At 37.4% G+C, this 25,877-nt stretch overlaps 1 protein-coding gene across 7 annotated transcripts in view; it reads right to left on the minus strand.

Annotated features, from left to right (window-relative positions):
* Nucleotides 1-25,877, minus strand: part of ZFYVE9 (zinc finger FYVE-type containing 9) — a 228,733-nt gene that overhangs the window by 32,154 nt on the left and 170,702 nt on the right. For all 7 annotated transcript variants that reach the window (XM_073789802.1, XM_019937810.3, XM_019937809.3 and 4 more), the window contains 3 exons: nucleotides 12,922-13,146; nucleotides 10,962-11,044; nucleotides 2,329-2,433 (listed from right to left, as the gene is read on the minus strand). In XM_073789802.1, the coding sequence (XP_073645903.1) occupies nucleotides 2,329-2,433; nucleotides 10,962-11,044; nucleotides 12,922-13,146 (413 nt within the window). The remainder of the gene's footprint in view (nucleotides 1-2,328; nucleotides 2,434-10,961; nucleotides 11,045-12,921; nucleotides 13,147-25,877) is intronic.

Here is a 25,877-nt window from a genome sequence, read left to right on the forward strand (position 1 = left end):
TGCTGCTCTGGCTGTTAGGGATTCAGGCTCATTTAGACATAAAGCAAATTCCTGACTGCTTCATTTATCAGAGCTCTCCCTTCTTTGAATCTTTAATAAACTTCCAATAAGTTTCAGCACTTATTTCCATATTACTTTATCTTTTAGTTATTTTTATATTATTTATATATCTATATTTTGTTTTTACATTTTATGTTGTTTATATTTTATTTCTGTTTCATTCAATATATATTTCTTGTGCAATTACTCTATACTAGATTGACTGTTAATGATACAGTGGTAAACAAGACAGACACAGTCCCTCATGGAACTAAAAGTCTAGTAGAGAAAACAGACACTGAATAAGGAATTACAAATATAGTGAGTATTACACATAGAATGTGTGTTATTAGATGAAAGCCTATCTGAAATAAATATGTGGAAAAATGAAAGCCTATCTGAGAAAATGCCATTTAAACTGAAACCTGAAAATTGAGTATGGGTTATGCAAATGAAGAGTAGGGGAAGTACAACAATTAGAAAATAGCTTGTGCAAAGGCTATAAACAAAAGAAAACATAGTTCAGGGAGTGATAAGAAAAACTAAAGGTACAAATAAAGAAAAATGAATGAGAGGAAAGGTGGAATATTGTGGTGATTAAATGAAATAATGTATAAGAAATTACTTTTTCAACTATTAGACACAAGACAATTCAACTGTCCAACATCATGAGAAATAAAATTACACTGAGTTAAAACAAAAATTGAATTAGAAGGGAAGTCAGTCTGCTAAATTAAGTAAGAAAAATAAGTGATATATAATTGGTAAACTTTATTGAAAATTAAATGTAATAAATGACAAGAAATACAGTTACTGTTTTTGAATAAAGATTTCTGAACCTACACAACCATAAACCTAGGAGGCAGAATTCAGATAAAGACAGATAATATGAATGGCAGTTGTTGTCATGAATGTCCTCAGTCAAGTACTGAAATAATTATGGGGGCCTCAAAGCTTTTACAAATATACTTGTATAAACAGATCTAATTACCAAACACAAAGTACCATCTTGTAAACATCAAGGATAGCAATGTATGTTATCCACTTGGAGCTGACATCTGATCATCTCACTTCTGGCAATAAGCTCCCAGAAGGCAGGCAAAATATCTGATTCATCTTTGTATCATATCACGGAATATATTTAACACACGTTTGTGAAATAGATAATAACATTTCAAATATGGGAAATAAAACAAGTTTTCAAAGCATAGCCTCCTTTAAAAACTATTTAGGGCATAAATTACATAAAAATAGTTCTCTTTAAAGATTTGACTCTAGTTTAGCATAGTTCCAAGGTAGGACTATCTAATAGCTAATTGTATCCCAGGAAAAATTAAGCACACATTCTAACTACTATTTTCTAGTGTCCTGAAAAAAGCCATCAGACAGAAAGTCACAGGGTAAATGTTTTCTTCAAATAGGTCATTCCTACATAATAATACTGAGCCCTGCGCTTAAAAGTCCAGTAAGACATTTCTGTGATTTTAAGTGTATATCAAGTATAAAATGTTTATTGAATGTACAAATGAGTAAGTGAATAAATGGCTGAATGAGAAAGGAAAAAAGAAAGGAAGAAAAGGAAGAAAGAGAAGGAGGGAAGAAGTTATTTTATACCAAGATATGGTGGAAGAAGTAACTGTGGAGTTATCACCCTGTCTAATAAAACAACAAATTTTAACATTATATCAAACTAATTTTTAAATTTTCTATTTTAAATCACAATGATTACTATCCAACACTTTAGAACCCATTTTAAGAAATTTTTAAATTCAAGTACTACTTCACATGGCAAATAGGCAAGAACAGTTATTACATAATTCTGTTATGTGTAGTATGCACAATTTCATTTTAGTTACAAAATACAGCTTAATTCAAAATGCAAACATTTGCTTTCAAAAACTTATTTAAAAATAATTTTGGGACTTATAGGTGAGCTATGATTAAACATTAAGTATAGTTAAAAGTAATATATACTTATAGAAAGAGGGAAAAATAAAAGATCCCACCACTAATAAATATTATAAAGTTAATTTTATACCTCAAAAAGCAAATCTGTCACTGACTGTCAGCATCAAAAGTTCAAAACACAACACATGACACAAGCAAAGACTACATAAATCACGAATTTAACATTTTGTCTTTCTGTTATGGAATTCCCTATCACTGATCTAAGTCATATAATATTATGAACTGATTTCACTGTCGATTAACTAAAACTTTACATGTAATCATGTATTTCTCATCTTCATTTATGATATTCAATTATGAAAAATTCATGGGAAATCTTACCTCATTGTATCTGTTGCTGGGAATTTTGATGCTGGTTTTCCGAACTTCCATATCAACCACCAAACCTTGAACTACTGGCAATGTATACTGGTAATTTCTAAAGTCCTGGGCAAAACCAGATTGAAGTGGAAGAAAGAATTCATCAATGGCAGGATTTAATTTATAGTAATAAAATGAGCATAAATAAAAAGAATGTCAAAATTAAAAGATCTCATTCATTTAAATAATAAGAAAATGTATAATGAAAGCCCCATTGTGTATATTCTACTCTCTGATTAGTCTGTAAACTCTTACAAAGAAGCAGACTAAAAAGTTTCATATACCCTTTATATACAATATTAAACAAATATTTGAATGTTTATCCCTGCTTTGTCACCACCTAACATTTTCTGTTTTTATTTAACTATCTCCTCCCTCTAAGGTAAGCTCCAATAGGGTAAGGATGCTCACTTGTTTTGTTCTTGTTATATCCCAAATGCCTGGAACATCCTGGGGACTAAATGAATACCTGTAGAGTAAAACATGCACGCATATATACTCCACATCTAGTGTGGCTGAAGCAAAATGAGCAAGAATGGTAGGAGTTGAGATCAAAGTGATAGCACGCAGCTAGATTTCATAGGGTCTGGTAGGTCACCACAAGGACCTTTGCCTTAACTTTGAGAAGGCTTTTGACCTATTTTGACGGATCTCTCTGACTTTCTCTGTAAAGAATAGATGGAAAGGGAACAAGACTAGAAGAAAGGATATCAGATAAGCATAATAAAAATAATCCAGGCAAAAGACAGTGATAACTTGAACCAAGATGTTAACAGTTCAAAAGATGGTGAGAAGTTATCAAACTCTAAATATATTTTGAAGGGAAAAAGGACAATATTTGCCCTTAGGTTGGATGTGGAATGTGAAAAAAAAAAAAGAGATGACTCTGAATTTCATGGCCTGGGCAAGTTGAAGACAGGAACTGCCATTTACTGAGATGTAGAATATGATAGGAAGGGGAAGTCAGAAGACTGCAGGAGAAGAACCAAGCAAGAATGGTGTCCTGGAGGCTAAGAAAAGAAAACGTGTAGATATTAGTAAGTTGCTGGATGGAACTGTGTGAAAATTATCTTCTGATTGCTTCTATTCACTCAGGGAAATTGGGCTAAGCCATCAGCTGAAACTGAGGAAAGGAGAGGAGGCACTGGAAATTTGAGAAGAGATCACATGCAAATAGTCATCTAGGGAAGTAGGAATGTATTATGGACCAGGAAGGATTGCCAGGTAGGTCCAAGAGCTTCCTTAATGGTATTGGTCATGAATCTAAAATGAGACCGGTGAGTATGCTACTCTTTTTGTCTTCACTCATATTTAAGCTTGGATGTAAGTTAAGAATGAAGGAAGAATTAGATCCAACCAGGTATAATCAATTGACTTTTGATAAAGGTGCAAAGGCAAGTAAATGACAAATGATACTGAAATGACTGGACATACAAGTGGGAAAAAAAAGAACTTCAAACAATGCCTAACAATCATAAAGATTAACTAAAAATGGATCACTGACCTAAATATAAAACATAAAACTACAAACTTTTTTTTTTTTTTTTTGCGGTACGCGGGGCTCTCCCGTTGCGGAGCACAGGCAACGGACGTGCAGGGTCAGCGGCCATGGCTTACGGGCCTAGCCGCTCCGCGGCATGTGTGATCTTCCCGGACCGCGGCATGAACCCATGTCCCCTGCATCGGCAGGTGGACTCTCAACCACTGCGCCACCAGGGAATCCCAAACTACAAACTTTTTAGAAGAAAACATGGAGGAAAATGTTTGTGATATAAGTTTCAGTCAATAAGTTCTTAGATATGATATAAAAAGAACACTCCATAAAAAAATTAATAAACTGGACTTCAACAAAATTAAAAACTTTTGTTCTGTGAGAGACACTGTTAAGAGAATGAAAAGATAAATTACAGACTGGGAGAAAATATTTTTAAATGATACAAATCTACCAAAGGACTTACATTCAGAATAGATGAAATACTCTCAAAACTCAACAATAAGAAAACAACAACCATATTTTTAAAATATGAACAGTTGAAAAAATCTGAACATTCACTAAAGATATAAAGAAGACAAAATAAGCAAATGAAAGATGCTCTAAATCATTCATCACAGGAAATATACAAATTAAAATCACAAAAATTAAAACCACTAGACTCCTATTAGAATGGCAAAAATTAAAAACCAAAAAGGAGAAATAATGAGTACTGGCCAAAAAAAAAGGATCCTTATACCTGATGAATGCAAAATACTGCAGGCATTTTAGAAAGCAATTTCAGTTCCTTATAATGTTAAACATACAATATGGCTCAACTATCCCACTCCCACAGAAATGAAAACTAAATATTCACACAAAACTTAATACATGGATATTTATAGCAGCTTTATTCCCAGTCGCCAGAAACTAGAAACCCAGATATGCATCAACAGGTGAATGAATAAACTGTAGTTCATACATACAATACAACACTACTCAGCAATAAAAATGAATGACCTATTGATACTGAAGGGTACCAGAATACAGTACCCCTAAATATGCCTCTTGTTAATCAGTCTTTGGCCAGTCTAATTTAGAGGGCCCCAGCTGAAGAACCTGAGATGAGTAGAAGAAAAAGATTTTATTTCCTTCCCAACAATACATATAACAACACAGATTAATCTCAAATGCATTATGATAAGTAAAAGAAGCCAGATTAAGAAGGCTACATGCTGTATAATTTCCATTATAGGACAGTCTGAAAAAACTAAAACTATAGGGACAAAGGATCAATGGTTGCCAGACATTACAGGTGCACCAGCAAATTTTCTGGTGATGGAACTGTTCTGTATCTTGATTGTGACAGTGGTAGTAACATAACTGTATACATTGTCAAAACTCTTGGAATGTACTCCAAAAAAGGTGGATTTTACCATACATAAATTGAAAAAAATAATTTTAAACAAAGAGGTAGATTTAATCAGGGTTTACATTTTGCCAGGCTACCACAACACAGGGTAAAAGCGAAAAAAGAACTAGAATTATGTAAAAAAGTGATTTTAATGATGAAACCATGGAATCTTAATGTAGATAAACAGAAAAGCCGGAGGAGTGAGAAACAGTGAAAAGGTTTTGAAATCAATAGGTTGTAAATCCCGGTAAACTAGGGAGAAAGTGATGATGTAGAGTGAGATGCTTCAGTAGATAATCCAATAAATATTTGTAAAAATGAATTGAGATAGGCCATAAAAACCTTAAGCTGCTGTTGCTTGATTACAGGATAAATATCTCCTTTTCATTCCAAAATAGATTACAATCTGAAAGAAAAACTATCTTGTCAAAAATGTGACTAAAAACTAAAGTTACCAAGGAGGGACAAAGGGATGGGGGTAGGAATAGAAGAATAGAGAGAGAGATCTTATAGATTAAAATATAATTTAAAAAATTTCACTTCTGGCCAAGATGGGAGAAAAGGGGACTGGATTTAGCCTTCTGCCTTTAACGACCAAAATTCACACAAAACACATGGAACAGTGATCACCAAGACACCAAATTTCAGACAACAAAGGACAGTGGTCCTTGAGAGACAGGAAACAAACAAGATGAGCTCTATGACTGCCCAGCTTATGCTTTAGGAGCGTTTCCAAGCTCAGAGGCTGGCAGACTTCCTGAGTTGAGGAGACAAAACTGAAAATCGAGAAAAAAATCAAGGTAGCTAGAGTTCACAGGACAGAGAGGAGAAAACTGCAGAGAGAGAACTCCAAAGGTTCACACAGGGTCCCATCAGAATAGCAGTGTTCTGATTAGCAAATGTGTGTGAGGAAACTTCTTCAGGCTAGTGAAAGAAATGCCTGAAATGATTATTGGGAGCATATCTGTTACACAGGTCTGGGAATAGTGCCTATTCCCAAAACCCAGATAGAAAAAGCTCATAATTCATGGGCACTGGGTAAAGTATTACTGTATAATAAAGAATTTGGCTGACCTCTACTCCTGGTTCCTGGGAGGTAACCTCTAAACCCATGGAATTTCCTGAGTGATATGAGTGCCTTTGTTATTCCTGGCAGACTCTGAGAGTCTATGTCAGTTTGATGACACTGATGCTAAAAGGATAACTCGGGCTGGGGGCTGGCCATTTCAGAAACATCAACCATGTGATGAGAGGCTGGGGCTCTGAGGCACGTGATATCAGCCTGACTTCTGCCGAGTGCTGAAGCGGGGCTGGAGACTGAGTTCAATCACACAGCCGGTGATTCAATCAATCAGGCCTTGTAGGGAAACTCCAATAAAAACTCAGGACACAGATGCCTAGGAGCTCATTCCATATGTATTGTTACACATCAATGTATGTGGAAAGTGACATGTTCCCGAAGACAAAGAAGCTTCTTGTTTGGGACCCTCCCAGACCTTGCACTACGTGTCTCTTCTATCGGCTGCTCCTGATTTATATCTCCCTTGTTATAATAAAACTGTATCATAAGTACAGTTGACCCCTGAATAACATGGGGGTTGGGGCGTCAACCCCTGCAAAGTTGGAAATCCATGTATAATATTACATTCAGCTCTCTGAAGTGCAGTTCTATATCTGTGGATTCAACTAAGCATGGACTGTGTAGTACACATTTATTGAAAAAAATCCACGTATAAGTGGATCTGAGCAGTTCAAGCCCTGTTGTTTAAGGGTTAACCGCATAGTACTTTGCTGAGTTCTATGAATCATTCTAGTAAATTATCAACCCTGACAGGTTAGTGGGATCTCCCACACTTGTATCTAGTTAGTCAGAACCGTGGGAGGTCTGGGGACCCCTGAACTTGCAGCTAGCATCTGAAGTAATGGCAGTCTTGTGAAGGACTGTGCTTAATCTGTGAAGTTTGGCTTAATTCCAGACAACACCAAAAGTCATTATAAATATAGCTGAGCTCTGAACAATGTGGGGGTTAGGGGCACTGACCCCCTCTGTGCAGTCAAAAATCCATGTACAAATTATAGTCGGCCCTCCATATCCGTGGTTCTGCATTGGAGGATTTAACCAAGAATGGCTCAGGTAGTACAGTAGTATTTACTGTCGAAAAAAATCCACGTATAAGTGGACCCGCATGGTTCAAACCAGCGATGTTCAAGGGTCAGCTGTACTCAGAAGGGTTTTGCCTTAGTAGTGGGGAATAATCAGCCCTATACTAAATAAGACTTTGGTTCCACCTTACAAATCTTAAAAGCAAGACTCAAAAGGATCAACCTATTTTTTAGATAAATTAACTGTGTTATTTGTAACCAAACTCAAGAATTTTTATAGGAACATAAAAATACCTGGCATCCAGCAAGGTAAAATCACAATATCTGTCATCCAATAAAAAATTTTTTAAATACCAAGGATGCAAAGAAGCAGGAAAATACAACTCAAAATGCTGGGGGTGGGGGGGAATCAATCAATGGCAACTGAGTCAGAAATGAAACACGTTAGAATTTCCAAACAAGGACATCATAATACTTATTATAATTATATTCCATATGTTTAAAAAGTTAAGTACAGGCACAGAAGATATAGAAAAAGACCCAATCAAACTTCTAGAAATGAAAATTACAATGGCTGAAATTACAGGAAAAAAGAAAAAGGATGGAATCAATGGCAGTTTAAGTACTGCAAAATAAAAGATTACTACAATGAGGTATCACCTCACACCAGTCAGAATGGCCATCATCAAACAATCTACAAACAATAAACGTTGGAGAGGGTGTGGAGAAAAGGGAACCCTCTTGCACTGCTGGTGGGAATGTAAATTGATACAGCCACTATGGAGAACAGTATGGAGGTTCCTTAAAAAAACTAAAAATAGAACTACCATATGACCCAGCAATCCCACTACTGGGCATATACCCTGAGAAAACCATAATTCAAAAACAGTCATGTACCACAATGTTCACTGCAGCTCCATTTACAATAGCCAGGACATGGAAGCAACCTAAGTGTCCATCGACAGAAGGATGGATAAAGAAGATGTGGCACATATATACAATGGAATATTACTCAGCCATAAAAAGAAACAAAATTGAGTTATTTGTAGTGAGGCGGATGGACCTAGAGTGTGTCATACAGAGTGAAGTAAGTCAGAAAGAGAAAAATAAATACTGTATGCTAACACATATATACGGAATCTAAAAAAAAAAAAAAGGTTCTGAAGAACCTAGGGGCAGGACAGGAATAAAGATGCAGACATAGAGAATGGACTTGAGGACACAGGGAGGGGGAAGGGTAAACTGGGATGAAGTGAGAGTGGCATGGACATATATACACTACCAAATGTAAAACAGATAGCTAGCGGGAAGCAGCCACATAGCACAGGGAGATCAGCTCAGTGCTTTGTGACCACCTAGAGGGGTGGGATGGGGAGGGTGGGAGGGAAATGCAAAAGGGAGGGGATATGGGGATATATATATGTATAGGTATAGCTGATTCACTTTGTTATAAAACAGAAACTAACACACCATTGTAAAGCAATTATACTCCAATAAAGATGTTAAAAAAATTAAAAAGTTCCAACTCAGAAAAAAATAAATAAAAATAAAAGATTAGTGAACTTGAGGACACAGCAATAAAAAAAACCTGTCCAAAATGAAACACACAGAGGGAAAAAAAAAACACTGAAAAAGAAATAAAGAGAGTATTAGTGGGCTTCCCTGGTGGCACAGTGGTTGAGAATCTGCCTGCCAATGCAGGGGACACGGGTTCGAGCCCTGGTCTGGGAAGATCCCACATGCCACAGAGCAACTAGGCCCGTGAGCCACAATTACTGAGCCTGCGTGTCTGGAGCCTGTGCCCTGCAACAAGAGAGGCCGCGATAGTGAGAGGCCCGCACACCTTGATGAAGAGTGGCCCCCACTTGCCACAACTAGAGAAAGCCCTCGCATAGAAACGAAGACCCAACACAGCCATAAATTAAAAAAAAAAAGAGAGCATTAGTGAGCTGTGAAACAATTTCAAGCATGCTAATAAGTCTATTAACAGTGGAGTCCCTGAAGGAGAGGAGGGGTGGACAGAACAATTATTTGATGAAAACTATAAACCCACAGATCTAAGAAGCTCAGAAAACCCCAGCACAAGAAACAACATGGAAAAAAAACTATACCAAGGCACATAATCAAATGGCTCAAAAACAGTGATAAAAAGAAAACTTTCAAAGCAAAGAGAGAAGGGTAAAACATTATGTAGACAGGAACAAAGGAGGGAAAACATATTTCTCATCTGAAAAAATGCAAACTGGAAGGCAATAGAGCAAATCTTTAAAATTCTCAAAGAATTAAACTGTCAGCCTAGAATTCTACATCCAGCAAGAGCATCTTTCAAATAGAAAGGACGTTGTTAGAAATACAGATGCTAAAAGAATTCACCACCAGCCAATCCACACTATAAGAAACATTACAGGAAATCTTTCAGGTAGAAGGACAATGACACCAGATGGAAATACAGATTTATACAAAGGAATGAAAAGCACTGGAAATGGCAACTACATGGGTAAACCTACAAGAAGCTTTCTTAGTTTACATCTCTTTAAAAGATAACTGGAACTATAACTACAATCGCATGACAGAGTGAGGAAATAAACAAGTCTCCCAAAAGCAACTGAACAGTTGGGTAGATTTATTAAAAAAACAAAACAAACAAACAAAAAAAAAACATTTCAGTGCCCTGGAATTAGACCAAAGACATACAATACACTGAGATGTGTTCATTCATAAAAACTACTGAACTTCAAGTAAGAAGAATAGAGTTGAATCTGTGATTTTCTTGCCTGGGGCTGCCTTTAGCCCTGTTCATAGTTCAGCCAGGGCAAGGTAGTTTGTGAAAACAATAAGCTTTGCTGCTTGAAGGATCTTGCTTGATTTGGAGTGTCTCAGTTAAAGTGGTAATCTCAGTGGCTAGTGAAAAGGACCAGTGGCCCTGTTAGTCTGAGGATGCTAGCCTATTTGGAGCAAGTAATGAGCAGCAGACTAGTGAGAGATTTAACAAGAAGTTCTGGGAATGAGACAGACATAGGGAACTTCATAAACTCTCCAAATACCCAGGACTGACCTTAGTCTGTGCACATGTGCAGCAGTGACCTTAATGGGCCCAAGCCAAGCAACATTCTTGGTCAACAGGGTTAGATCCCGTGCATGTGCAGAGGAGACATGAGCGAGTCCAGCAGAAAAGAAAAGAATGACGTTTGAATCCCAGTCCATGCAGATCCATCAAGAAAGTATAGATGCCTTACTGCCTAGAGGTATCTGAACACAATCTCTGACCAATCTTCGGCAAAACAGTAAGCTACACAGACACAGGGGACACCATCAGGATGCCAGGCTTAAAATTAAAAGAAGACATAATGCTGGGTGCTTTAATTATAACTACTCACAATAATCCTGCAAGGTCACTTACTTAGTGTATAACCAAGAGCCAGAATCCTGTACTATTTCATTCCAAACCTCCATATACTTTCCAAAGAATATACATGTTCTGTTCTTTTCCTATAGTAACTCTTCACCTACGTGAAGCGGCAGGGTATTAACAAAATAATAAAATCCTTCTCTCCCTTCTCATGCAAACCCCAGTAAGGAAAAAGAAAATAAAAATTCCCAACTTACGGCAAGAAGATTCATGATGGTATGCCCCGTCTCTCCAAACAATGGCTTCCGAAATCTGACACTGAACAGTGGGCAAGGATAAACTATGGAAATGAGAAATGATCAGACTAAGTTTGGCAGCTTAAAATTTTGGTAAAAGAGACATCACGTTTCATAGAGTTCTCAAAATGTAACTGTAATGACTCATTAGAGCATAAAATTTAGGGCTCAGAAAGTATTTACCATAACAGCATCACAGACAAATTTGGAGCCTTCTACAAACCACACCAGTCTTTTGATGCAGCTGTTTCAAAAATGAACTACATGTCTTAAGAAGCACTCTTTTCCAAACTGGATTAATATATTCCAGGAAACAAGTATCTCCTGATTCCTCTGTGCTCAGGAAGTCTAAAAGAGTTCACTCTTACACATTTCTGACTCAGAACCCTCCTTAGACAAGCCAAACACCAGGTGATCCTATTAGCTGGCTCACTCCTCGAACTTTACGGTTTCAACTGCCTGTACAACACAGGAAAATACAAATGTTTTTCCTCTGCACACAATCCTTTCCTTTCCCTACTTCATTTAGCTGATTCATATGCTTCTTTCACAGTTCAGTCCAGAGGTACCTTGGTCCTTCATTCTTGGTGAAGTTAGAGCCCATCTTTGAACTCCCAAAGAAATCTGTTAACTTTGAACATGTGTTTTGACATAATATACTACTATAATCATGATTTCTACGTCTTCCTTACAAAAGTTCCCAAAAGCCTATAACCACGTCTCAGCCATTTCTGAATTCCGGATTTATTACACATGGTAGGCCTTTATTAAATTCTTGTTGAATGAATGAATAAATAAGTGAAAGACTGAAGGTGACCTGCTGAAAACATATAATACACTGTTTTATGTTTGATAAAATAATTTTTAATGATCTCATTTGATCCTCTTAATAATACCATGCAATATAAAAGGCAAGTATTATTATCTCCAGTTGCAAAGGAAACTGACAATCAGACAACTTGAATGACTTCACCCAAAGTTACAGAGCTAGTAAATGGCAGAGTTAAGAACGTTATTCAAGTGGTCTGATTCCTAGACCAGGGCAACGTTGATTAGGAAAAGATATAAAGTTTAAAATAAAGCTTGCATGGGACTTCCCTGGTGGTCCAGTGGTTAAAAATCTGCCTTCCAATGCAGGGGATACAGGTTCGATCCCTGGTCAGAGAACTAAGATCCCACATGCTGCAGGGCAACTAAGCCCGCGTGCTGCAAGTACTGAGCCCGCATGCCTCAACTACAGAGCCCACATGCTCTGGAGCCCATGTGCCACAACTACTGAGCCCACGCACTCTGGAGCCTGCTCGCCACAACTAGAGAGAAGCCCGTGTGCTGCAAAGAAAGATCCCGCGTGCCACAACTAAAGACACAACACAGCCAAAAATAAATAAATAAATAAAATAATAACAAAATAAAATAAAATAAAGCTTGCATTTAGGCCTTAATATCTTTAAAAACAATCACAGCTTAGTTGCACTGCTATGGCCAAGGACAAGGAGGCTCTTTTGTTGCTTACTTTACCAGCTGAGAGTGATCTCTATACCACTAGCTTCCAGTATCTGTTACATTATATAAAATATAATTTGTCATAACTATTTTCTAACCAAGTGACAAAAAATATACTTACCATATACAGCTACTATAAAAATAAAGTTACTTGTTAAGTTGATATTCATTTTTTCTGAAGATGATCATGTATCTATCAATTAACCTATAAAACCAGTAATTTTACAAGGCAATAATGTTATTTTGAGTTCTTCCCATTATAGCCAAAATAAGTAGAGACACTGGCCAAATTTAGCTTAGCTATTCCAAAAGAATACTTCCGTTTAATTGTATCACCATGGGGCTCTCTGAATATCTCAAGTCTGTTTAGTCATTACGTCTTGGTCATAATGCTTAGAAGAGGGTATTTTATACTTACGTCGATATTCGGCTCCAAGTCTCAACATCAGTCGGATGGGAAACACTTTAGCCCAAGGAGTTTCCCATTTCTGGATGAGAATCCCAAACAAGTAAGGTGGGGTTGGGAGTACTAGGTCTTGCAGTGACTGGTAAGTAGATGTCACATATAAGAATCCGCCATGTTCTTTACTGCCAAGGAAACTTTGACTGAAGAAGGAATGTCCCAAGTTGCCTACAACATTCCCTAAAACAAAAAAGTTCATTAATTACCATCAATAAATCAATCATATTTTTAATAATCATTATTATCAGCACTGGGCCAGACACTACCAAACAATAATTCCCAACCTTTCACTATGAAAGACACATATTTATAAAGTTGTTTTTAAATAAATGGCATTTATTAAATGAAAACTTGTTTTCCAATTTTATCAGGGCTTCTGGTGAGCATAAAATACCTTGTATTATCACATTCTAGTTTGTCTGGCTAAAAGCCAAAAATATTGATGCCTTCCTTTAGATTAAACTTACTGTATGAATTACTTTAGAGGTCTCAGTATAAAAATTATTGCCTCAAATGTCACAAAAAAAAAGGTTAAGATTAGGTACCTGTTCTCACAGAGCTTACAATCCCATTGAGTAAATAAATTCAATTCATGAACATAATGAATTAAGACATTAAGTACAACTATATATATGAGATATTAAGGGAAGAAAATTTATGGAGAAAGTAGTAAAACAGACAGGATTTACTCTATTTTTGGTTGAGACAAATATGAAACATAAACAACTTAGGGTTTATTTAAATTCATATTAGGCAGGTTTTTTGTTTTTTAGTTGCAAATGCTCTTAACTAAGTACTTTCTAATTCAAATATTTTCTGAATGAAACAGCAACAAATCACCCTTCATTAAGGAGACATTTTCCTCAGTTTAGAACTACAAAAGAACTTCATGACAAGAGCTGTTCAATAATGTAACAGCAGATTTGTTCACTAGACATGTGCAAGCTTCCTTTGATGTCTCTGAAAGAAATAACAGCAAATACAGAAATCGCCATCAGAGAAGTTAAATGCTTACTTTCCTTGAAAAATAGAGTCTATTTGCAGAACAGTTCAATGATGGAACATAGAATCCTTGAGTGAAGTAGAAGCTATGCTGACAGTAGGGAACACAAGTGAAGGGAAGACTTCCCCACAAAACCAGAAACTTTATGACTGAAAGCCATGTTCACCTGCACATCATCACCTGCCAAATACATTTAGGGGTAGTACCCTTGCCCCAGGATTAACGAAATCTGGGGGACCTCCCTGGCGGTCCAGTGGTTAAGACTCCACGCTCCCAATGCAGGGGGCCCGGGTTTGATCCCTGGTTGGGGAACTAGGATCCTGCATGCCACTTGGCACAGCCAAAAAATAAATAAATTAATTAAATTAAATTAAAAAATAAATGAGAACCTACGGGGGAAAAACCCCCAAATCTGGCTTTACATTTAAGCTGCTGGGCCAGATCTATAAAAACAAAATAGGGCTTCCCTGGTGGCGCAGTGGTTGGGAGTCCACCTGCCGATGCAGGGGACACGGGTTCGTGCCCCGGTCCGGGAAGATCCCATGTGCCGCAGAGCGGCTGGGCCCATGAGCCATGGTCGCTGAGCCTGTGCGTCCGGAGCCTGTGCTCCGCAACGGGAGAGGCCACAACAGTGAGAGGCCCGCGTACCGCAAAACAAAAAAAACAAAAAAAAAAAAACCCAAAATAATCCCCGTATCAAGGAAGTAGTACGTTATTTTGAAAAAAATCAGATTTTGGAGTCTCAGAGACACGGGTTTGAACACTAGTCCCATCATTTACTATTATGAGATTGGGGGCAAGTTACTTGACTTGAGCCTCAACATCTATGACAACAAGGGAAGATTATACTAAGTTTCAGACCTGATGTGAATAAATGATAGAATATATGTAAAATGACAAGCAGCACCTTGCACAGTTTGTTCTCAAAAAATGTTAACTATTACTTTTATAATGCAAATATACATATAATGAATGATCAACCAAACAGTATACAACTTTCTTTGCTTTATCAAAGATTTTAGAGTAAGGTTTTTATAAATTTTCATCTTTTCACTTGAGTTGGGGTGTGGGGAGAGAATGGGAAACAAAAGAGAAGATTTTTTCCCCTCCACAATGGCGACTACACCACAGGAGTCCTCTAAAGCTCTAATGACAGCATAATGTTTATCTTTCACAAGAATGCCCTAGTGAATACAGCTCAGAGGTGAAAACTGTGTTAAGCTTGGTACTCAAAGCATTCATTCATTATTCCTTTGGGATCTCCCTATAAGAGACTGGAATCTATTACTGGTTATTGTTCCACAGATACTAATAACTTTTCTGCTTCTACCACCTAAAAACCCGCCTCCCTACCCAATCACACTCAGATTCTTCATTATGTCTTTACATTATAAAATATATCTTTTATTATTTAAGCATTTACTTTCTTAAAAATTGAAAAAAAAAATTGATAGATCTCTATCAATTCTAATGAATAATTTAGTTTAGATTGCCATTTATCACCTCATCTAAAAATAAGTAACATTCCATGGGTATAGATATCAACTAAAATAAAATATTGGGTATGAGAATTTGACCAAAAAAAGCTTTCATTTGAAGACTTAAACTGGGGCTCCAACATGAAAAAGAATTCCAGAAGAAAGCAATGTTGGGAGTGAAAAAGAAGTAATACTCAAAGAGAGAATAACTAAGAACTTTCCAAATTAAAGAAAGAAATGTGTTTTCAGATCAAAAGTACACTTTAAGTACAAAAATTAGCTTAAAAATATTCTAAATACATTTTTGTCTAAGTTAATTCTTAGGCTGAGATAAACTTTCACATTAAAAAAATGAAAGATCAGGGACATCCCTAGTGGTCCAGTGGGTAAGACTCCATGCTCCCAATTCAGGGGGCCCGGGTTCCATCCCTGGACAGGGAACTAGATCCCACATGCATGCCGCAACTAAGAGTTCGCATGCCGCAATTAAGAAGTCCGTGTGTCGCAACTAAGAGTCCACATGCCGCAGCTAAGAAGTCCACATGCCAGCAACTAAAAGATCCCGTGTGCCACAACCAAGACCCAGTGCAGCCAAAATAAATAAATAGGTAGGTAAACAGATAAATAAATAAGTAGATTTTCAAAATGAAAGATCAAACTTCACTGTGTTTGTGGCCTGTAATTTTATTAGTATATTACACATTAATAAAAATAAAATTCAAAGAAGTTGAATGCAATTAACACCATACAAATCAGTAATATAGTGCCTTAAAGTTTACATTGCCTTTTGATAAATCTATATAGGATAAGAAAGAAATTTAAACTAATCAAAAGTGCATCTGGGTTAACCCAGGTGGCTACAATTTAAAGGAAAAAATAAGGAAGACTGCAGAATGAGAGTAGGTGACTAAAAGAGATAATAAAAAGAAAAAGATCTTTCAAAGATCTGAAATTATAGAAACTTCCCAAGTGACCTGCTTGAGTGACCCATGGTATTTCTTTCTCAGGGACCAGAGACACACTGGGTCTCAGAAACACTCTTAAGCTGATCTAAATAGTATTTTCCCTTGTCTCCAAGTCCCACTGGGAACAGGAAGTCAGGAATAATAAGCACAGCATTTTTATTAATAGAAGTGTTCTCTCAGGACTCCTCTCCTCCAGGTGCTTTTCCGCCAAATGACAAAAAAAGCTTGCTAGTGACATCACCCCAACTGATTTACTCCCCAACTCACAGTTTTTAAATTAAGCCTCTCCAACGTGCCAGACCATTTGTTCTAAAGGTTGGTATACAGAGTTGACCCAGACAGATAAAACTCTTGCCCTCATAGAGCTTATATCCTAATGAAGGAAGACAAACAAACTATTTCAGTTAGTAAAGTTAGTGATAAATGTTTTGAAGAAAATACAACAAGGAAGGTAATGTGAATAATTGATGGGGGCAGGGGAGAGAATACTTCTTTAGTCATGAGAGTCAGGGAAAATCCTCAGAGAAAGAAACATTTGAGAACAAACCTGAATGAAGAGAAGAAATCAGCCAGTAAAGCTCTGAAAAGAACGGCACTCCAGGTCGGGCAGGAGTAAATTCAAAAATCATGAATCGGAAATGAGTATGACAGGTTCAAAAGTCACAAAGATGATCAATGTAGCTAAAGCAAACTGAGGACTATTAAGAGATAAGGTCAAAGAGACCTTTAAGGACTAGAACATATAGGATCATTATAAAATGGAGTTTATTCTAATTGCAGTGGGAAGACAATGGAAGGTTTAAGGTAGCTTTAATCGTGCCATCATATTCATCACCATGTTACTAGGCTACACAAATGTGCTCTCAATTCATAAGGATTAGATTTAGGACACCCAAGAAATAGTTGAGAGAAGATAAACAAGTCTGCAAATGTAAAATTCTGAATAATTTAAAGGGAACAAAAAGTTTTTTCAAATGTAGAAATGATCTAACCTACAAGGTTAATATTTATGTTCTGTGCTTATAATTGTCTTCTTGCTTTGTTCTGAAGTTAAATCTAAAAGTTGAAAATCAGTAACAGTGTAAACCTTATTATATCCTTAATAATCATATAATTATTATAACTGATTATTAAATATTAATCAATTCACATTAACATTTCTCTTAAATTAATAATCTTCTTGAAGAGAGAAATATTAAACTGGAAGAATTCACTGAACAATGTACCCAGGTTCCAGCACAAAAAAGCAAAGAGAAAAATTATACAAAAGAGCAGTTAAGAGATATTGAAGACTGATTTCAGAGGCCCCAACATCAAAAAAAGGTTTCCAAAAATAGACAACATTGGGAATAAAAGAGTAGTAACATTGAAAGAGATAATAATTAAGAATTTTCCAAAGTAAAGAAAGAAATGTTTTCAGATCAAAAGTACACTTTTAGTACTCAGTAGTAAAAATAAAAATAAATCCACATATGTGTATACATAATAGACCCATGGAATAGAGTCCAGAAAGAAACCCATGCATATAAGGTAAAATAACATTCAAAAACAGGACCAAGGTAATTCAATGGCAAAAGTATAGTCTTTAACAAATGGCCCTGGAACAACTGAATATCTATCTATAAGCAGGAAAAAATCAAAAACAAAATGCACAAAAAAATTCCCAAAACAAAACTTCGAGAACAAAACTTCAAGCCTTACCTCATTCCCTGTACAAAAATTAACTCCAAATTAATCATAGATCTATATGTAAAAGCTATAACTATACAACTTCCAGAAAAATACAGGTGAAAATTTTTGTGACCTTGGGTTAAGGCAGATTTTTTAGGAAACTGAAGATAAACTATAAAAGAAAAACTGATAAATTGGACTTCTATCAAATATTAAAGCTTCTACTCTTTAAAAGATAGTTAAGAAAATGAAAAACATAAGTCATAGACTGGAACATAATATCTGCAAAGCGCACTATCTGATAAAAGACTTGTATCCAAAATTTATGAAGTACCAATAACTCATTAAGAAAACAACCCAATTTTTAAATGTGCAAAAAAGAGCTACAGATGGCAAATAAGCATATGAAAAGACACTCAATATCATTAGTTATTAAGGAAATGCATATTAAAACCACAAAGAGATACCACTAAACACTCATTAGAAAGGCTTTTTTTTTTTTAAAGGAGTATCAAGTGGTGGCAAGGATCCAGAACAATTGGAACTTTTCATACATTGCAGGTGAATGGATAAACAAATTGTGGTACAGACATCCATTCAACCATATGGATGAATCTCAAAAGCACTGCGTTAAGTGAAATAAGCCAAACATAACAGTGAGATTCCATTTATACAACCTTCTGGAAAATGCAGAACTAGAGGGACAGAAATCAAATCAATAGTTGCCAGGGACAGAGGGTAAGGGGAGGGGATTAAATACAAAGGGACATGAGGCAAGGTTTAGAGATGATGAAAACATTATATATCTTGATATTGGCGGTTGTTACCTGACTGTATCTGTTTGTCTAGACTCACTGAACTGAATATGTATATTTATATACAGTAATATATGTCTGAAAAGGCACATATTATGAGATATAAATTACACGTCATAAACCTAACAAAAACTCACAGAGAACTTTAATAGTGGACTTACAGATAATCAAGGATAAAGAGAAAATCCTAAAAGCCAAAGAGAAAAGACAAATAACTACCTGTTAAAAAAGAAAGAAAAAGTAGACTGCAGGAGATGCCAGAAGACAAGGAAGTAATACCTTCAAAGTACTTGCGAAGGGGAGGTTAAAGGAAGAAATGAAGGAATGAGAGAAAGAAGGAAGAGAGGAAGGGAAAAAAATCTGTTAACCTAGAATTTTGTAGCCAACTAATTATTCAAGAGTGATAGCAAAATATTTCAAACATACAAGGACTAATGGAGTTTAACAACCATAGGCCCTCACCAAGAGAACTAATGAAAAGATGTATTTCAATAAGAAAAGCAAGTCCTAATGGAAATATGGGATACTAAAATAGCAGATATAGAGAAAATATAGTGGCAAACTTAATAATTTTGATTGAATTGAATACTGATTTTTATACTGATATTAAAAACTGAATATAACTGAATTAAGTAAAAACAATTATTTTTTCTTTTACAAAAGGTAAAACCAACCACAACAATAGTAAGAATGGTAAAGATATTAAACGAGTGAAGTATGCTTAGGTCTGTGTCACGTTTGGGAGGACAGAAACGCTCTGAGGCAGAATTCTGTCTGCTTCCTGGTGTACATTCCCTCCCCTTGCGTGGGGAAAACACCTATGAATATGATGGGCGTCATTCCCATGATTAGGTTACTAATTAAGAAACTTTGAGTTCATCAACAGGGAGATTATCAGACTGGGCCTGACATAAGGTCTTTAAATCTAGGTCTAGAGGTCAGAGAACCAAAGCAGAGACACACTCCTGATGACCTGAAAGAAAGGAAACATCCATGTTGTAAACTATCTACGGAGCCATGAGGCAAGGAACTGCAGACAGCCTCTAGGAGCCGAGAGTACTCCCCAACCAACAGCTAAAAGAAAGCAGGGATTTGTAAGAAAGTGAATTCTGCCAACAACCTGAGGACCTTGGGCTCCAAATGAGAAGGCCAGCATGGCTGACACCTTGAGGCACCCTGAGCCGAAGATTCAGCTAAGCTGTGCCTGGACTCCTTACCTATGGAAACTATGAGATAATAATTTGTGTTGTTTCAAGCCACTAAGTTTGTGGCTTAGAAATATAGTAATAGAAAGCTAATACATACTGAATAACAACTCTGTCAGAAAAAGGTCATAGTTGAGTGTTTATGTTGAAAAAATTAAAGGAATCCCAAAGAAAATGCTAACATAATAGAAACATGAGTAAAAGACATAAACAGGGACATATTTGTCACAGAATACAAAATGTACATGGCTTATAAATATATGAACATAATAGTTAGTGAAATGCAGTTCAAAATGAGACACCGTTTTATATCCACCAGACTGGCAAAAATTAAAACTCTCATAATATCAAATGTTGGCAACTCTTATACACTGAAAATGGGGACAGATAGATAAAAACTGGAAAACCTCTCTGGGAAATAATTTAACATCATCTAATAAAGTTGAAGAAATCCATACTTTATAAACTTATAAGTATACATGTACAAAAAAATTTAAAGAACATATCTGAAAAACAGTAAACTAGTAAGAAGAGCAAACTGTTCATCATAAAGGGAATAAACTGTGGTAAATTTATGTAGTTCATATAAAACAGTAGCCTGAAAATGAACGAACTAGAGGCATGAATGAATGACAGAAACATATGGTAGAGTGAAAAAAACAAAGCACATAAAATGTGTACAGTGTGATCACATATGTATAAAGTTCACAAACATACGAAGTAATATATTATAATCCTTAGAGATGCAAACATTTGTGATAAAATTATTTTTAAAAAGCAAGAAAATGGGGCTTCCATGGTGGCGCAGTGGTTGAGAGTCCGCCTGCTGATGCAGGGGACGCAGGTTTGTGCCCCGGTCCGGAGGATCCCACATGCCGCGGAGCGGCTGTGCCCGTGAGCCATGGCCGCTGAGCCTGCGCGTCCGGAGCCTGTGCTCCGCAACGGGAGAGGCCACAGCAGTGAGAGGCCCGCATACCGTAAAAAAAAAAAAAAAGCAAGAAAAGTATAACACAAGATTAAAGACAATGGTTACCCTAGGGGTTGAGGATGGGAAGTCTGGAAGGAAGATATAATCAGGAAAGAAAAAGGAAAGTTTCAGTGGATTAGTCATTTTTATCTCCCAAATTGGGTATTTTGTTTGTGGGTGGTTATTTAGTTATTAGGCTTTATAACTTGAACAATTACTAATATATATGCTTATACACTTTTCTACATACCAAATAGTTTTTAAAGATAATTAAATGCATTCAGAAGAAGAAATTGCTTCTATCTGGGAAGATCATCAGGGGAGAACTCATGGAGAAAGTGGTCATTGATACAACTTAAGAGAACTGATAGGATATAGATAGTTGGGGTTTCGGGAAATAGCATGGTGTGTGGGGGGGCATCAGGATCACAGGTAAAGAAGGAGGAAATCATCAAAGTATACAACAAACCAAGAACTGTTTAGTTTGGCTTCACTGTATGGGGAGACTACTAGTGGGAAATGAGACTGGAAATACAGGATCAGATTATGTCGAGCACTGAATATCAGAGTACACAGTTTATTCTAAAGGCAACACAAAGCCAATAAAGGTTTTTGAGTAGGAGAGGGAAATAACCAGAGATTAACTCCAAAAAAATAATCTGACAGATAACAATTCATTCAAATTCATGTTCTGAATGTCTGTTTGCAAAACATGAGAGTAAAACACGGAGGAGGAGACCTTCAAGATGCAGGAGTAAGATGTGGAGATCACCTTCCTCCCCACAAATACATCAAAAATACATCTACATATGGAACAACTCCTACAGAACACCTACTGAACACTGGAAAAAAACCTCAGACTTCCCAAAAGGCAACAAAATCCCCACGTACCTGGATAGGGCAAAAGAAAAAAGAATAAATAGAGACAAAAGAATAGGGATGGGACCTAAACCTCTGGGAGGGAGCTGTGAAGGGGGAAAAGTTTCCACACACTAGGAAGTCCCTTCACTGGCAGGGATGCCGGGTGGGCGGGGGGGAAGCTTTAGAGCCATGGAGGAGAGTGTAGCAATAGGGGTGCAGAGGGCAAAGCGGAGAGATTCCCACACAGAGGATCGGTGCCAACCAGCACTCAGCAGCCTGAGACTGCTTGTCTCTCACCCACCAGAGCGGGTAGGGGCTGGAAGCTGAGGCTTGGGCTTTGGAGATCAGACCGCAGGGAGAGGACTGGTGCTGGCTGTGTGAAGACATCCTGAAGGGGGGCTAGTGTGCCACAGCTAGCTGGGAGGGAGGCCGGGAAAAAGTCTTCACCTGCTGGAGAGGCCAAAGACCACTGTTTCGGGGTGTGCAAGCAGAGGGGCTTCCTGCTCCATATGCCCACAGATGGCAGAGCACCACCTAAGTGAGCTTCAGAGATGGGCATGAGCCACGGCTATCATTTCAGACCCCAGAGACGGGCATGGACTGCTAACGCTGCCTCTGCTGCCACCAAGAATCCTGTGTGTAACTGCAGGTCACTGCCCACACCCCTCCCGGGAGCCTGTGCAGCACACCACTGCCACAGTCCTGTGATCCAGGGACAACTTCCCTGGGAGAACACATGGTGCACTTCACGCTGTTGCAAGGTCATGCCAGCCTCTGCTGCCGCAGGCTCGTCCCACATTCCAACTATAACTACCATACCCCTCCCTCTCCCCAGCCTGAGTGAGCAAGAGAGCCCTAATCAGCCACTGCTTTAACCCCCTCCTGTCTGGGTGGGGAACAGATGCCTGAGGGTGGCCTACGTGCAGAGACAGGGTCAAAACCAAAGCTGAACCCCAGGAGCTGTGTGAACACGGAAGAGTAAGGGAACTTTCTCCATGCAGCCTCAGGACCAGTGGATTAAATCCCCACAATCAACTTGATAAACCCTGCAGCTGTGGAACACCTGAACAGGCAATGAATGTTCCCAAAATTGAGGTGGTGGACTTTGGGAGCAACTGCTGACTTGGGATTTGCTTTCTGCATCTGACTTGTTTTTGGTTTTATGTTTATCTTAGTTTAGTTTTTAGTGCTTGTTATCATTGGTGGGTTTGTTTATTGGTTTGTTTCCTTTTTTTTTTTTTCCTTTTTTCTCCTTTTCTCAGTGTGCATGTGTATGTTACTTTCTATGATTTTGTCTGTTTTGTTTTGCTTTTAACATTTGTTTTGGGGTTTTATCTGTTCACTTTCTTTTCTTCCTTTTCTTCCAAGCCATGTGGCTGGCAGGGTCTTGGTGCTCTGGGCAGATGTTGGGCCTGAGCCTCCAAGGTGGGAGAGCTGAGTCCAGGACACTGGACCACCAGAGACCTCCCGGCCTGAAGTAATATCAATTGGCAAGAGCTCTCCCAGAGATCTCCATCTCAACACTAAGACAGAGCTCCACCCAATGGCCAGCAAGCTCCAGTGCTGGATGCCCCATGTCAAACAACTAGCAAGACAGGAATACAACACCACCCATTAGCAGAGAGGCTGCCTAAAGTCATACTAAGTTCACAGATGCCCCAAAACACACCACCGGATGCAGCCCTGCCCACCAGAAGGACAAGATCCACCCTACCCACCAGAACACAGGCACCAGTCCCCCTCACCAGGAAGCCTACACAAGCCACTGAACCAACCTCACACACTGGGGGAAGACACCAAAAATAACAGGAACTATGAACCTGCAGCCTGCAAAAAGGAGACCCCAAACACAGTAAGTTAAACATAATGAGAAGACAGAGAAATACGCAGCAGATGAAAGAGCAAGGTAAAAACCCACCAGACCAAACAAATGAAAAGGAAATAGGGAGTCTACCTGAAAAAGAATTCAGAGTAATGATAGTAAAGATGATCCAAAATCTAGGAAACAGAATGGAGAAAATACAAGAAATGTTTAACAAGTACCTAGAAGAAATAAAGAGCAAAGAAACGATGATAAATAACAATAAATGAAATTAAAACCACTCTAGAAGGATTCAATAGCAGAATCACTGAGGCAAAAGAACAGATAAGTGATCTGGAAGGTAGAATAGTGGAAATAACTGCTGCAGAGCAGAATAAAGAAAACAGAATGAAAAGAATTGAGGACAGTGTCAGAGGCCTCTGGGACAACATTAAAAGCACCAACATTTGAATTATAGAGGTCCCAGAAAAAGAAGAGGAAGGGTCTGAGAAAATATTTCAAGGATTATATTTAAAAACTTCCCTAATATGAGAAAGGAAATAATCAAGTCCAAGCAGTGCAGAGTCCTATACAGGATAAATCCAAGGAGAAACACACCAAGACACATATTAATCAAACTATCAAAAATTAAATACAAAGAAAAAATATTAAAAGCAGCAAGGGAAAAGCAACAAATAACACACAAGGGAATCCCCATAAGATTAACAGCTGCTCTTTCAGCAGAAACTCTGCAAGCCAGAAGGGAGTGGCAGGACATATTTAAAGTGATGAAAGGGAAAAACCTACAACCAAGATCACTCTACCCAGCAAGGATCTCATTCAGCTTCGATGGAAAAATTAAAACCTTTACAAACAAGCAAAAGCTAACAGAATTCAGCACCACCAAACCACCTTTACAACAAATGCTAAAGGAATTTCTCTAGGCAGGAAACACAATAGAAGGAAAAGACCTACAATAACAAACCCAAAACAATTAAGAAAATGGTAATAGGAACATAAATATTGATAATTACCTTAAATGTAAATGGATTAAATGCTCCAACCAAAAGACACAGACTGGCTGAATGGACACAAAAACAAGACCCATATATATGCTGTCTACAAGAGACCCACTTCAGACCTAGGGACACATACAGACTGAAAGTGAGGGGATGGAAAAAGATATTCCATGCAAATGGAAATCAAAAAAAAGTTGGAGTAGTAATACTCATATCAGACAAAATGGACTTTAAAATAAAGACTATTACAAGAGACAAAGAAGGACACTACATAATGATCAAGGGATCAATCCAAGAAGAAGGTATAACAATTGTAAATATTTATGCACCCAACATAGGAGCACCTCAATACATAAGGCAAATGCTAACAGCCATAAAGGGGGAAATCGACAGTAACACAATCATAGTAGGGGACTTTAACACCCCACTTTCACCAATGGACAGACCATCCAAAATGAAAATATATAAGGAAACACAAGCTGTAAATGACACATTAGACCAGATGCAATTAATTGATATTTATAGGACATTCCATCCAAAACCAACAGAATACACCTTCTTCTCATGTGCACATGGAACATTCTCCAGGATAGATAATATCTTGGGACACAAATCAAGCCTCAGTAAATTTAAGAAAACTGAAATCGTATCAAGTATCTTTTCCGACCACAATGTTATGAGACTAGATATCAATTACAAGAAAAAAACTGTAAAAAATACAAACAAATGGAGGCTAAACAATATGCTATTAAATAACCCAGAGATGAGTGAAGAAATAAAAGAGAAAATCAAAAAATACCTAGAAACAAATGACAATGAAAACACGACGACCCAAAACCTATGGGATGCAGCAAAAGCAGTTCTAAGAGGGAAGTTTATAGCAATACAATCCTATCTCAAGAAACAAGGAACATCTCAAATAAACAACCTAACTTTACACCTAAAGCAATTAGAGAAAGAAGAACAAAAACACCCCAAAGTTAGCAGAAGGAAAGAAATCATAAAGATCAGATTAGAAATAAATGAAGAAGGAATGAAGGCACAACAGCAAAGGTCAATAAGACTAAAAGCTGGTTCTTTGAGAAGATAAACAAAATTGATAAAACTTTAGCCAGTCTCATCAAGA

This window comes from Tursiops truncatus, chromosome 1 (genome assembly GCF_011762595.2).
Source record: "Tursiops truncatus isolate mTurTru1 chromosome 1, mTurTru1.mat.Y, whole genome shotgun sequence".
Lineage (NCBI taxonomy): Eukaryota > Metazoa > Chordata > Mammalia > Artiodactyla > Delphinidae > Tursiops > Tursiops truncatus.